We start from the raw sequence: 15013 nt of genomic DNA, 5'->3' as shown, positions 1-15013 counted from the left end.
CGCATTGCACAATGGGCTTTTGCTGCATGCTGCAGTTGCCTGGTGATGCCGCAGCACAGGAGACCATGCGGGACTGAATTCTTCCAGAAACATCCATGGGAGTGGTTCTGCTGTGTCCAAAAATGTCTTTTCGGACAATTTCCTGAGCTGGGAAGACTGCTTTCGATAGGAATCAGTGAATGACCTTGATGGGGAGAGCTGTGTTTTTCACATGGGAAACTTGAGGGTCGGGGAGGGGAAGGCACAGTTGGAGGGCACAGGCAAAGGGCACGACACCTTCAGGGAGTTGGTGCAGTGGGGATGAACACGCTTTGCTTTCCCATTCAGAAGAGCCAAGTGCTGAGCCTGTGAGTCAGCACAGTGCAGCAGAATGCACAGGAAGTCCAGGAACCTACAAGACAGACAGGAAGAGACCTGACCATGATCCACCGCCGCTGGTCACTCAGGGCCAAAGCAGCACAAAGGAGCCACTGCCCCCTGGCCACAAGCCACTCCAGACACGTGCTTGGCACCTAACTCAGCAAACCCCTCAATGCCCATGTGTCTTTCCGCGATGCACCTTTGACATGGAACATGCCTGGTTGTCCCTGCGGCTGGGGCCTCTTGCAGAAGCAGCCCATCCCTAGTTTACAGGCTGCCCAGCACTGAACGGCCCAGCCCCAGCTTTCCCACCATCAGTTGGCAAGCTAGCTGCGAGAGGGAGCGCCCCCTTCCCAGGGATCCAGCCTTTTCACATCACCAGAGAGGGGCAATGACTGCTGATCACATGTGAGTGTGGGCTTTCCATGGCAAGCTGCCCCCAGCACTGCAATTGCAGGAACATTCCAGCAGCTTCTGAGAGCTGTTTTTCCTCATGGTCCCCTGCCACAGCATCACCACTTGTGACCACAGTACTAGAAAAGTTGTGGAGAGTGCAGAGTCTCTAGGTGTGGGTGAGCAGGCCCCAGGAAAAAATTAAGAACTGTACGACTAGATGTTAAAGAATAGGGAAGGAGGGTTCCAGGACAAAACCTGACCTGCTTTATTTTTTGAGAGAGTTAGAGATAAAGAGAGAGAGAGACAGAGAAATCTTCTATGCTCTGTGTCACTCCCCAGAAGGCAACAGCCAGAGTTGAACGGGACTATGGCCAGATCTCACACGTGGGTGCTGAGGACAAGCAACTTGGACCATCCTTTGCTGTCCCAAGTGCAGTAATAAAGAGCTGAACTGGAAGTGGAACAGCCAGGACTAGAACTGGTGCCCACGCAGGATGCCATTATCATCAAGTGCTGCCCACACCCTGATCTCCTAAAGCCAGTTGTCATCATTCCCACTAACCCCTGGCACAGCCGACAGTGGGGAGCAAGAGTGACGAGGAAGCACAGCACCCCTGTGATCTCAACACGCAGGCACAGCTTCCCCGGAAGTCGAGATGCCCGGCTCCAGCCCTGGCACAACGGGCATTTTGTGAACTCCAACTCATGTAGCACCTTCCCCCTGCAGGTTCCAACTGAGATGCTGACTTCATGGCTCAGAATTGCTAGCTAGATTTTCCACTGAAAATTAAGGTCACTGGGAACAAAAATAATTTTACTTCATTAGTGATCATTTTTTTTAAAGATTTTATTATTATTATTGGAAAGCCGGATATACACAGAGGAGGAGAGACAGAGAGGAAGATCTTCCATCCGATGTTTCACTCCCCAAGTGAGCTGCAACGGGCTGGTACCCGCCAATCCGAAGCCAGGACCAGGAACCTCTTCCGGGTCTCCCACGCGGGTGCAGGGTCCCAAAGCCTTGGGCCGTCCTCTCCTGCTTTCCCAGGCCACAAGCAGGGAGCTGGATGGGAAGTGGAGCTGCCGGGATTAGAACCGGCGCCCATATGGGATCCCGGGGCTTTCAAGGTGAGGACTTTAGCCGCTAGGCCGCGCCGCCGGGCCCGATTAGTGATCATTTTTAAACAGGGAGCAAGAACTTTAAAAAAAACTCTTACTGGAAAATTGGATTAGAAAAGTATCATTAAAGTGTTCATATTACTGAAAGTAATTTAGAGTTTCAGTGTGATTTCAATCAAATTACCAAAGCTGTCCTCCTCAGATCTAGAAAATATGATACTCAAATTTCATGGAAAGACAAATAACACAGAATAGCAAAAGAAATCTCCAACAACAAAAAGCAACCCGGGGCATCCCAGCACAGACTTCAGATATGCTACAGAGTCATCACAATCCAAACAGCCCGGCACCATACAAAGTAGACAAACGGACAGTGGGACAGACAGAAATCCCGGAAATCAGGCTACATATCTACAACCAACACTTGACAAATGACTTGAAGTCAAACCCCAGGGTAAAAACAGTATCTTCAACCAATGGAGCTGAAAAACTGGTTCTACATGTGCACAAGAGTGAAATGAGGCTCCCCCTGACAGCTTGTACAACTAATGAAAGCAGATGAAGGGTCCGCACCCTGACACCATCAAATCATTAGAAGAAAATGTGGATGAAACACCCCAAGACACGGGCACAGGCAAGACCCCAGACGCGCAGGCAGTAAAAGCAAAATGGTAATGGGTTCACCGCGAGTTAAGACTTCTCCACTGCGAAGGGAACAGAACAACCGAGGAGGCAGCCGCCAGCATGGGAGGAAGTGCATGAAAACTCTGCAGCCAACAGAGGACTAACATGCACAATCAATGAAGAGCTCCAGAAAGTCAGCAGCCATCCAGTGAGCATGCTGGTGCCCGGGCCAATGGAGCACTTCTCCAAGAGGCCTGTGTAATTCCATGAAATGATCACTGAAGTTGTTTTAGCAGGCACCAAGCCTGGCCTGTTTCCAAGGACTTACCAAGGTCTATCTTGTGCCTTTCCATGTCTTTTCCTTAATGTTTCCTACTGCTGCCTAACCAAGAACAAATAACTCAAGAGAGGGAGGAGGAGGAAAGAAGGAAGGGAAAGGGCCCAGCACAGTAACCTAGTGGCTAAAGTCCTCTTTTGCATGTGCCTGGATCCCATATGTATCTCAGCTGCTCCACTTCCCTTCCAGCTCCGTGCTTGTAGCTTGGGCAAGCATTGGATGACAATCCAAAGCCTTGGGACTCTGCACCCATGGGGGAGACCCGGAAGAGACTCCTGGATCCTGGCTTCGAATCAGCTCAACTCTGGCCATTGCAGCAACTTGGGGAGTGAATCAGCAGATGGAAGATCTTTCTCTGTCTCTCCCTCACTCTGCAAATCTGACTTTCCAATAAAAATAAATCAAAAAACAGAAGGCAAGGAGGGGGGAATTTGGAGAGAATGTCAGACAGCTGGCAGAGAGGGGAAGCAGGGAGGGAAGAGGAAGGAGATGCTTGTGTGAGCAAGGCTCGGGTTTTCAGGGGGAAATGGGGGTTGGACCAGCAGCTCTGGCCTCCCTGGAGTGGGCTGCTGCACCTCCTCTGGGATGGCCTTGCTGCATGCTCTTTAGGGTCACCGCTGGTCTTCCATCGCTACTCCATGGGCTGACACAAAAGTGAGGATCCCACAAAGGGGTCTTAACCTCTGCTGCCCTAGGACATGTGGGAGGAATGGCACTGAGATAGAGCTGCTCCCTGCCTGGCTCAACAGGCCCACAAACCAACACTGGGCAGCAGGCAATCCTGACTCCCTGCTAGGACTTTTTCTCAACACACCATCTAAATCCCAGAAATGCTGGAGTCATGTCAGTTGACTGTCTTTTTTCCACATGGGTGATTTGTCAACACTCTCAATCTGCTCTAGTTAGGCCCATCAGAGCCTGGGTTCAATAAACACAAACCACCATAAAAGGCTCCCTGGAAAACACCCCTCCCTGCACCAAAATGAGGGTTCACAGCACACACTCCTCCCTGCACCAAAGTGAGGGCTCAAAGTGCACACTCCTCCCTGCACTCCTGTCCGGGCTCACAGGACACACCCCTCCCTGAACCCCTGTCAGGGCTCACAGCACGCACCCCTATCAGGGCTCACAGGACACACCCCTCCCTGAACCCCTGTCAGGGCTCACAGTACACACCCCTCTCTGCACCCCATCAGGGCTCACAGCACGCACCCCTATCAGGGCTCACAGGACACACCCCTCCCTGAACACCCTCAGGGTTCACAGCACACACCCCTGTCAGGGCTCACAGCACACTCCCCTCAGGGCTCACAGCACACACCCCTCCCTGCAACCCTGTCAGGGCTCACAGCACACACCCCTGTCAGGGCTCACAGCACACACCCCTGCCTGCACCCCTGTCAGAGCTCACAGCACACACTCCTCCCTGCACCCTGTCAGAGCTCACAGCACACACCCCTGTCAGGGCTCACAGCACGCACCCCTCCCTGCACCCCTGTCAGGGCTCACAACACACACCCCTGTCAGGGCTCGCAGCACACAACCTTCCCTGCATCCTGTCAGGGCTCACAGCACACACCTCTCCTTGCACCCCTGCCAGGGCTCACAGCACACACCCCTGCCAGGGCTCGCAGCACGCACCCCTCCCTGCACCCCATCAGGGCTCACAGCACACAGCCCTCTGAAGAGCCTCTTCTGGACCCAGAGAGCAAGTTGAGCAGACTGAGAAGCATAGTCCAGTGCTCCAGGTGGGACGGGGAAAATCAGTGTTGACCATGGGCTGCCAGGCCTTGGGTTTTGTCATCCCAACAAAATGGTCCACCTCTGACACAGGCTGGCATGATGGGAGCTGCCTGGGTCTGTCAATTCTGGATTCAAGCATGGTCACCCACTCAGCCAACCACGCCCTGAGCACTGCCCGAAAGGCCTGGGATCATCCCCTGGCTGCCCTCTGCCCCCACTCCCTGGGCCCGCTCAGCACCTGCCTCAGCCTCTCCTGCACAAGCAAGCACAGATGCCATCTTCAGCTGGGCAGCCCCCACTCTGAGCGTGAGGCATGAGCCCATGGTGAAGTCAAAGAAGCCTCAGGTCCAGGCCCTGGTCTACCTGTTTGTCCTCTTCCACTCCTTTCCCAGCAGGGGGCGCCATGACACCACGTTCCCGAGGTCCCTCCTTCCAGGTGAGGCCAAGGGCTCCCAGCTGGGCTGGCTGAGGCAGGATGTGAATCCCCTAAAGGTTCAAGGTCAAAACCTCCTGGCAGCAGACACCTCCACAGGAATGGTAAGGCATGCAAGGGAACCCCTTGTTGTCGCTGAGGTTCAGCTGCCCAGAAAGGGGTCAGGGAGGCCCTAGGTGTCAACGCACCATGAAACCCAGGAAGTAAAATAAAATCTGAACTAATTCTGCTGGGGGAGGAGCAATACGTGCCTGTGGGAATAGCTCAGTCCTACCCTTGCCAGAGGTGTGACTACATCCCCCTCCCACAACTGGCTTCCAGTCATAATAATCCACCTGATGCTGAGAGGGCCCACAGCAAGCCCCAGCCAGCCCTACCTGAAGGCAGGCTACCTGGAGGCAGGCAGAAAAAAAAAGATTCGGAAAAAATGGTTGCAGGCAGCTTGGACCCAGCATGCTAAGCTTCTCTCCTCTCTGTCACAGCCCCGGGCCACCCGCTCAGTGCTCACAGGAGAGAAGAGACGCACAGCCCCCAGATCCCAGCCTGTGCGGCATAGCTGCTCTCCTCACTCTGCCACAGCTTACAGCTCCAGGCTGCCCACTTGGTGCCCCCAGACCCCACCTGCACACAGACCCACTCTGTCACACTCTTTCTTCAGTAAACTCTGCTTCCACTGAGCCAGCTCCGATTGACTTCTGTCTCACTAAAGCCCAGGATTCTCCTGAGGCAGCGGGTCACACATCCTGGCTGGCCCATACCTACTATCCATGTGACCTTGGGAAGCTGTGGTGCTGGGGGCAGCGGGCTGCTCCTGCCATTGCTGGGATAGCTGGGACTCATCTGCTATGCCCCCACCACCATCATACTCACACATCATGTTAGCGACAGTGCCAGGCCAACAGTTCAGGCATAGCTCATTTGTGGAGTTGGCCTCCATCTGAATCCCTCCTGCTGGCAGTATCAGAGCGACTGCATACTTCCAAGTGCATTCCCTGGATGAGCCAGGGTCCCCAAGCCTGGGCAGAGACTGGCACTGCTTTGTGGAGGACAACACAACAGAGTTCCTGCCCACAGATACGCCTGTGTCTGCAGGGAGCTGCCCCACACCGATGGCCTGTGTGGGGTGAGGATTTGCTGACTTGGTTCCTGGGTGACTCTCAGGAGACAAGCAGGGCGGGCTGGGGTGCAAGAGGAGACTCTGGCAGTGAGGAGATCCAAGAAATTACGATTTCATGGCCTTGTTCTAAGGGCCTGAACTGGGGCAAGCAGGGACTGGGCCAAGGTAATTAAGTGTTCACAGAGAGCAAAGCAGAAGGAAAGTCAGAAAGATGCAACTTCTCTGCAGATCCCTTTGCTCAGTGAGCATCTGGCCAGGCCACCCGGGCTGTAGCTGCTGGCGGAGCACAGCAGGGGTGCCAGAGCAGCACCTCCAGGCCACAGCTGCCTGACCCCTTGACAGGCCCCAGTGCTTGCCCTGGACCAGGCCCCAGGCAGGGCAGCAGAAGCACTTCCTCTGTGCTGGCCTCCCCATCTCACCATCTCTGCTCTGGATGCTGCAGCCTGCCAGGTGTACACTGGGAGCTTGTTCCCCTTCCAGGATGGTGGCTGCAGTGCTTGGCAGATTGGATGCTATGCACTTTACGCCAGTTCCCAAGACCTCATTACCATTTAGAGCAGAGCTCTAAAATGAGACTGGGGCTGGACTGTAATTCATGGTCTGGGCCCTAGACAGGCCTGGTAATTACAGGTTTTTCTGTCACTAATCAGGGGACACTTGCTGAGTCCCTTCCACTGAGTGGGATGGAGCTCTTGAACCATGACGGGCTCCTTCACAGAGCTGTCCCACAATGTGGGCCCAGGCGCTGACAGTACATACATTAGAAGCAGATACAGACATGACCTTGGAAATCTGCAGCCAGGACTTGGGCCACTCCCAGTATGCTGGCAACCCTGAACAGGGATAACCACCCGGGCTTCCGGGGCGAGGCAGGGGTAGCGCCGCACCCTGGGCCGAGCGGTACACTGCATGCCGGGACTTGTAGTCTGTCGCAGGCAATGTCATCCCCCGTCGCCACCCTAGTCCCTCCTCGGCACATTGCATGCCGGGACCTGTAGTCTCATCTCCCGCCGCACCTCCCCCCGCCTTGCTTCCTCGGGAACGCACCCGTGGGAGTTGCTGATCTGTGTGCTCGGGCTCCCTTCTGGTCTGAGACGCACCGCCCCTCTTCCCTTTACCTACCCGAAAGCTCTTGGAGCCCCTGGGATGTTGGCCCTGGCCAAGGGTAGATGAGATTCCAGGCCAGCCTCACCTGGCGGTAGCAGTCTGACAGGAATGAAACCCACGCGGCGCGGCTGGGCCGACGGGGCATGCGCAGCCTTGCAGAAGGTGGGCTTTGGACCGGAAAAGGCTTTCGGGCGCGTGGACTGGAGCGCTTTTAATGCGGTTTTAATACCTCTGGGCTGGCTGTCGGCAGCCTGTATCCTCACATTATTTACATTTAGTGAGGGAAAAAGGTGCCTTTCGTGTCTGCAAGGGGCAACAGTATCAGAATCAAGTCCGGTTAGAGTGGACTGTTGTCCCTCTGTTGGACGTCATAATTATCAAAAAACCAGTGCCCTCGCTGTTTACAAGTTACTTGTTTTTGGTACGTAAGGAATTTAGCGTGACTATTTTGGAGGAAAATCTCGGAGTGAATTTATCATCTTCCCTTTTTTGAGACTCACCGCCTTTCCGAGGCAGACACACACGGTCGCCTTGCTGTCTTCCTAGTAAACAATTAAAAAATAAAACCCACTTGTGTAATATTCACAAGGAAATTTTCGAGTCTGGATTTTCTCTTTCCGGGTGTGATTTTCTCTGTGAGCCCCTCTGATCAGAGGGCTCCATGACATGGAGGACACATACAGTGTAAAATAAAAGATGGTCCCCTGGGCGTTTGCTGAGCAATGCAGAACTGTAAGTGACAGGTATGTGATCGCCTCCGTTTTTTAGCCCTTTAAGGGCCACAATATTCTTTAGAGGAGCCTGATCAAAATACCTGTTTCCGCCCGGTTTCGAACCGGGGACCTTTCGCGTGTTAGGCGAATGTGATAACCACTACACTACGGAAACCTAGCTGACATATCTCTCTCAGAAAGTCTCCTAGAAAAACCCTTAGAACAAACATTAAAGCCTCAACCGCAAGGAAAAAAAAAAAAACAATCGTATGTCCTACTTAACTTCAAAAGCGTGAATTCGTGTGCTCTGTGGAGATGTGGGTGCTGCGATACACACCAGGACGGAAGGGCTTGAATGACCGCCGCGCCGCTCAGCCTGGGGGGCGATGGCAGGGTACGGGAGCGGCGTCTGGCTCCGGGGAGCCTGGCTGACTTTAGCATCTGAAGAGGTGTGGATCTGTGTGCTTGTTTTATCGGAATCCTGAAGGGTGTGCGGAATCAGAGGCTTTTGGAGACTCAGAGAGCTTCCCCCCCCGCCCCTCTGAAATTCCTATGATCTATGAGCTCTCATTTTCCCTGCAAAGAAAGAGGGAGACATTCCGTTGGGGTTTTAAAAAAAAAAAAATGATGCTAGGGAATGAGAAGTTTTCAGAGTAGAGCGAGAGATTTAAATGTGGTGATGTGTACCACCCGAACGCTCCTCCCCTGCCCCACACTTATCATCCCTCCTCGGTTCTCGGGTGAGGAGAAGGCTTTAGGAAAGGCGACAAGCGCCTCTTCGGGCATGCGCTTTTTGTGAAGACTCAGGAAGGAAAGGTCGGTTTCTCCTATATGATGTTCCCGGACGCCGAGGCTGAAGGGGTTGGGCGCCCAGTGCTCTTCCCTGCTGCGAGGCTGCCCGTGCGTGGCCTCTGTGACGCGGTGTTCCAGGCGCGAGGTCCCCTCACAGTCCCGCGACTGAGCCGCCTGCCGGCCGAGACGGCCGCACCATGAACTTCGACCACCTTCCCGTGGTGATTGACAACGGCTCCGGAGTGATACAAAGCGGGCATGGCCGGGAGTCGGGAGCCCCAGTTTGTCTACCCCCAACATTGTGGGCCGCGCCAAAGCCCAGAACTGGGCTTGCCGAGGGCGCGCAAGAGCTGTGCGTGGGCGACCAGGCGCAGGACCGCAGGAGCTCGCTGTCCATCAGGTACTGCGTCCGGCAGTGGGACGCGTGAGGGGAGACCGACCTGGAAGCGGCCTCTCCGGACAGCAGGGAGGGTCTCAGGGACCAACAGAGGATCTGCGGGGCGGGGGCCGCACAACCTGGGGGCGGGGAGGGGGCGACCTCTACTGACAGGACGTTTACCTCCTGAAGTGTTCAAACAGAAATGAAGGTCGCACAGTGAGGGATGTAACCTCCCTCGCAGTACCTATTGACACTTGAGAGTTTTTCTCTTAAATTGAGGTAAACTGTAATGTAGGAAGTGACCAGTTTAAAAAAAGAGAAAAAGAAAGAAAGAGAGGAAATTAAAGAAAAAGAAAGGGCCAGCATTGTAGCCCAGCTGATAAAGTGGACTGGAGTGCTGGCTGCTCTGCTTCCTATGCAGCTCCCGGCCATTGTGCCTGGGAAAGCAGCAGATGATGATCCAAGTGCCTGGTCCCTGTATGCACATGGGAGAAAGGGATGGAGTCCCAGGCTCCTGGCTTTGTTATGGCCCAGTTCTGGCTGTTGCAGCCATTTCTAGAGTGAACTAGAGGATGGAAGATTCTCTCTCCCTCTGCCTTTCAATAAAACTAAAAAAGCAAAAAAAAAAAAAACAAAAAAAAACCCTGAAAAAAAAAAAAAAGATCAGTCTTCCCAAAGGGACAGAGAATGGTAAACGAGAAATAATCAAATGAGAAAATAGCTCTGCTAGGTTTTGCACTGCTATAACCTCAGAGAGGCTGTGGCAGCTGCTGCCCACAAAGCCATATTGGAAACAAGCATGGGAAAATAGATTTCATCGCGATTGGAACGGCGAGATTGGCAGCAATTCAGAACTGTTGAACTATGAAAAACTGCTTCAGCAGGACCCTCGGAGCATGCCTCATATTGGGGATCTGAGATGGGTGGGAGGCTGGGTGGATCTTCTCCCTTTGTCTCTCCTCTGACCCCGGATACAGGGGGGGGAAATGATGATATCAGTGTGGAAACAATGGTATCACCCACTTTCCTGTAGCCCTTGACCCTTTGTACCCTAATCAACAAAGTAAGATTACAAAAAAAAAAAAAAAAAAAAAAAAGAGTAGAAGCCAGACTATACAATCCTGCTTTTGTCCTGTCCCTCTCCCCACAGCTACCCAGTGGAACGTGGTCTTATCACTTCCTGGGGTGACATGGAGATCATGTGGAAGCATATTTACGATGCCAACCTGAAGCTCAAGCCCTATGAGGGTCCAGTCCTGATCACAGAGCCCGCTTTGAACCCCCTGGCCAGTCGACAGCACACCATCGAAGTGTTTTTTTGAGCATCTAGGTGTGCCCGCTTTCTACATGTCCATCCAGGCTGTGCTTGCTCTCTTCGCTGCTGCTTCACAACTGGCTTCATGCCTGAATTCAGGTGCTGGGATCACCCAGTGTGTGCCTGTCTTTGAGGGCTACTGCCTGCCTCATGGTGTCCAACAGCTAGACCTGGCGGGCCTTGACCTCACCAGCTACCTAATGATGCTGTTGAAGGACCATGGAATCATGTTGCTTAGTGCCGCAGACAGGAAGATTGTCGCAGACATCAAGGAGACTTGCTGTTATGTGGCCATGAACTACGAAGAGGAAATGGCCAAGAAACCTGAGAGTCTAGAGAAAGTTTACCAGCTCCCAGACGGGAAGATGGTCAAGCTCCACGAGCAGCTCTTTCGTTGTCCAGAGGCCCCTCTTCTGTCCGAGTTTCATGAACGTTGATGGCCCTGGCATTGACAAAATGTGCTTCAACAGCATAATGAAATGCGATACAGATCTGAGAAACGGTTTCTTCTCCAATATTATCCTTGCCGGAGGATCAACCTCTTCCCTGGTTTAGACAAGAGGCTAGTTAAGGACATAGCAAAGGTGGCGCCTGCCAACACCCCTGTGCAGGTTACCGCTCCCCCAGAAAGGAAGATATCAGTGTGGATGGGAGGCTCTATCCTGGCCTCTCTGTCTGCCTTCCAGGACATGTGGATCACTGCTGCAGAATTTAAAGAAGTGGGGTCCAACATAGTGCACCAGAGATGCTTCTGAAATACAAAATGGCTAGAAAAAACCATGTTCCGTACATGTGACAGAAAACTGTGCTAACATAGGTTCCTGGGAGAATGGAAAATATCTCAATGATTGGCACACCCATGCCTTTATCGTATTTCTGTAAATGAGGGTAAATTATAAAGGCGAAATACTCAAAAAAAACAAAGTTAAATGTTATAGATGTATGTATTTACATGCAAGGCAGACTGACAAAGAGATAGAATGAGCACTTCAGTTGCTACTTCCCTCCTCAGTTGCTTGACAGTCATGGCTGGGCAAGACTGAAGCCAAGAGCCAGGAGCTTTAATCCACTCTTGCATATGGGTAGAGGGGACACAAGTACTTAGACCATCTTCTGATGCCTCTCAAGTACCTTAGCCAGAACTTGAGTCCAAAGTGCAGAGTAGCAGGGGACTGGAACCAGTCCTTCCTATATAGGATATAGGCATCCCACACAGCTGCATAATCCATTGCCACCACAACATGTACCCCTAGAAACAATATTCTTGACCTTGAGAGTTTACATCTGCTTTGGAGAGACAGCAAGTGAGGTACAATATGCTATGTGTCTATTGAGTGCTATAAGATCCTTGTCTCCCACACAGGTGCAGGGGTCCCAAGGCTTTGACCCATCCTCCACTGCTTTTCCAGGCCCATAAGCTGAGAACTTGATGGGAAGTGGAGCAGCTGGGACACAAACAGACACCCATATGTGATGCTGGCACCTGTAGGTAGAGTATTAACCTACTGAGCCATCACAACAGGACCAGAACCAGAACTTGGTTATTTTTTTTAAAGGTGTATTTACTTATTGGAGGTGCAGAGTTCACAGAGACTTCCCAAATCTCCACAATGGATGGGGCTGGGCCAAGCCAAAACAGAAGCCAGGAATTTCATCTGGATCTCCCACAGAGCAGAAGTCCAAAGTCTGCAGCCTTCCTAGGCACATTAGCAGGGCATTTGAATGTCAATGGCAGAGCAGTTGAAACTTGAGCCAGCATTCATATGAGCTTCTGGGGTCCCCAGGTTGCAGTTTAACCCAGAGTATCACAACGCCAGTCTCAGAAAGGCAAGTTAAGGCCAGGGACTGAAAGACTTTATATGTTAAATGTCTTATACACAAAGGAGATCAATGATTTAAAAGCAGCGTACATAAGGAAGTATGTGAAGGCAAATGTGGCAGTGGCTTGGTGAATAAATTGGACTGAAAAGTACCTGGTGATTTAGTAATCAGAAGTAGTCTAGGCATAAAGTAGCCAAGTCTTGAATCTCAGACTTCTAGTAACAGGATAAGGAAGAAATTATGAAAAACTTAGAAGGCTAAATGACTAACTAGGTAATTAGGGATTACAGGGTCTGAGATAGCATGTGGAGTAGTTAAGGAGAATGGTGGTTATTGATAATACTTCCTAGTTGCTCTACGTAAGGTACTGTGCTAAACGCTGTGAGTATTAAACCAGGAGTAAGATCTGGCCACAAGAAACTGGCAGAAGCTTCCTGACTTATGCAAGTTGTTTAAACATTTTGAAGAATCTCCTCCTCCATAACACGGGCTTTCCCATCCCTATCTGTTTTACGGGGTCATGGTGAAGTTCAATGAGATCATGTACTTACAGGCACCTTCAACCTGCAATGTGTGGCCTTCCCGTTTAGAATTTGGGAATTTGGGCCCAGCGCCGTGGCCTAGTGGCTAAAGTCCTCACCTTGAACGCGCCAGGATCCCATATGGGTGCCAGTTCTAATCCCAGCAGCTCCACTTCCCATCCAGCTCCTGCTTGTGGCCTGGGAAAGCAGTTGAGGACGGCCCAAAGCTTTGGGACCCTGTACCCGCGGTGGGAGACCCGGAAGAGGTTCCAGGTTCCCGGCTTTGGATTGGCGCTGCAACCAGCTGTTTGTGCTTACTTGGGGAGTGAATCATCGGACGGAAGATCTTCCTCTCTGTCTCTCCTCCTCTCTGTATATCTGACTTTGTAATAAAAATGACTAAATCTTAAAAAAAAGAATTTGGGAATTTACAGGTTCCAGTTCACATAGCACTTCCTCCATGGCATCAAAAGTTTTATCTACTGGGACACTCCTAGCAGGTATGGAGACAGATAGAAACTGACCAGAGAGGAAACTTGTAGGGTGAGAGTGCTAAGGTGAAAAAAAAATAGGCATGTAGAAGCAAGAAAGACTCCATAGAGTGTGATTCAACCCTCTGTGAAGAGGCACATTCTATCCCCTGGCACATCTGGGTTGTAAACAAGACTAGTTTGAGTAGGATTCAGAAGTGAGGGTCGTGGGAACAGCTGATACACAGAAATCACAGAGGACAGTGCTAGTCACTTAAAGTGTGCTTTTTATTATTTGTAGATAACAGGGATAATCATAGCACTTCAACATCTCAGAGAGATAGGTAAGCTATTATTCCTACTTTACAAATTAAGATACAGAGAGTAAAAGAGGTTTAATAAAGTGATACTAAAATAGATTGCTCCACCAGTTGGGAACACAACTCCTAAGCCTGGTCTCTTGGACAGTAAATTAAGCAACTGGCATGGTATTATTTATTTTGTTTTTTATTGGAATGGCAGATTTAGAGAGGAGAGACAGAAAAGATCTTCCATCTACTGTTTCACCTACCCAAGTGACTGATCTGAAGCCAGGAGCTTCTTCCTTGTCTCCCACGTGGGTGGCAAGGATCCCAAGGCTTTGAGCCATCCTCTACTGCTTTCTCAGGCACAAAGCAGGGAGCTGGATAGGCAAAGGAGCAGCTGGGACACAAAGCGGTGCCCAGTTGGGAGGCCTGCACTTGAAGGTTCAGGAAAGCATTGAATGAGGATTAACCTGTTGAACCATTAAACGAGTCGTGGAACATTCTGCATAGACTCAGAAATAGCTCTTCCCCCTTGGTGTAATTCTAAGTAAGGAAAATGAATTCTGACCATTTTGTTTTTTATTTTTCTAAAGATTTATTTTTTATTACAAAGTCAGATATACAGAGAGGAGGAGAGACAGAGAAGATCTGATTCACTCCCCAATTGAGCACAACGGCTGGTGCTGTGCCTATCTGAAGCCAGGAACCTGGAACCTCTTCCGGGTCTCCCACGCGGGGGGGGGGGGGGGGGTATCCTCGACTGCTTTCCCAGGCCACAAGCAGGGAGCTGGATGGGAAGTGGAGCTGCCGGGATTAGAACCGGTACACATATGGGATCCTGGTGCGTTCAAGGTGAGGACTTTAGCCACTAAGCCAAGGCGCTGGGCCCGACCATTTTGTTTTATTTCCTTTCTCTTTCAGCACTTTTTCTTTTCTGGGTCCAAGATCCAATGGTGACAAATTTCAAGTTTTGTAACTGAAGGGAGTAAAACATTCCGTGTTTTCCTTCTGGCCCAGAGACTCAGAATGACTTTAAAAGAAAAAGCCCGTCCTTAATATTAAAACTAAGGACCCAGCGCAATAGCTTAGTGGCGAAAGTCCTCGCCTTGCATGCCCAAGATCTCATGGGCGCCGGTCCGTGTTCCGGTGGCCCTGCTTCCCATCCAGCTCCCTGCTTGTGGCCTGGGAAAGCAGTCGAGGACGGCCCAATGCATTGGGACCCTGCACCCATGTGGAAGGCCTGGAGGAAGCTCCTGGCTCCTGGCTTCGGATCGGCTCAGATCCGGCAGTAGCAGCCGCTTGGGAAGTGAAGCAGAGGGTGGAAGATCTTCCTCTCTGTCTGCCCTCCTCTCTGTATATCTGATTTTCAAATAAAAGAGAAGTATTTATTTTAAAAAGTGTTAAAACTAAGAATGAAGTAGTTAGACCTAGTAGAAATCCATCCTGGGCTCAAGAAGGAAA

General features: G+C 51.4%; 1 protein-coding gene and 1 non-coding gene across 2 annotated transcripts; one reads left to right on the top strand and one right to left on the bottom strand.

Annotated features, from left to right (window-relative positions):
• Positions 1 to 8051: 8051 nt before the first annotated feature.
• Positions 8052 to 8124, bottom strand: TRNAV-AAC (transfer RNA valine (anticodon AAC)). The gene has a single exon. It is a non-coding gene; the product is annotated as a tRNA-Val (tRNA).
• Positions 8125 to 8938: 814 nt separating this feature from the next.
• Positions 8939 to 11291, top strand: ACTRT3 (actin related protein T3). The gene is given in 8 exon segments (XM_058661309.1): positions 8939 to 8989; positions 8991 to 9032; positions 9034 to 9072; positions 9074 to 9141; positions 10271 to 10433; positions 10435 to 10842; positions 10844 to 10973; positions 10976 to 11291. Coding segments are annotated over 8 exon segments (1116 nt in total). The 3' UTR covers positions 11191 to 11291.
• The last annotated feature ends 3722 nt before the right edge of the window (positions 11292 to 15013 follow it).

Source organism: Ochotona princeps, chromosome 3 (assembly GCF_030435755.1).
Source record: "Ochotona princeps isolate mOchPri1 chromosome 3, mOchPri1.hap1, whole genome shotgun sequence".
In the NCBI taxonomy this organism is placed as follows: domain Eukaryota; kingdom Metazoa; phylum Chordata; class Mammalia; order Lagomorpha; family Ochotonidae; genus Ochotona; species Ochotona princeps.
This window is presented reverse-complemented; position numbering and strand designations above follow the sequence as displayed.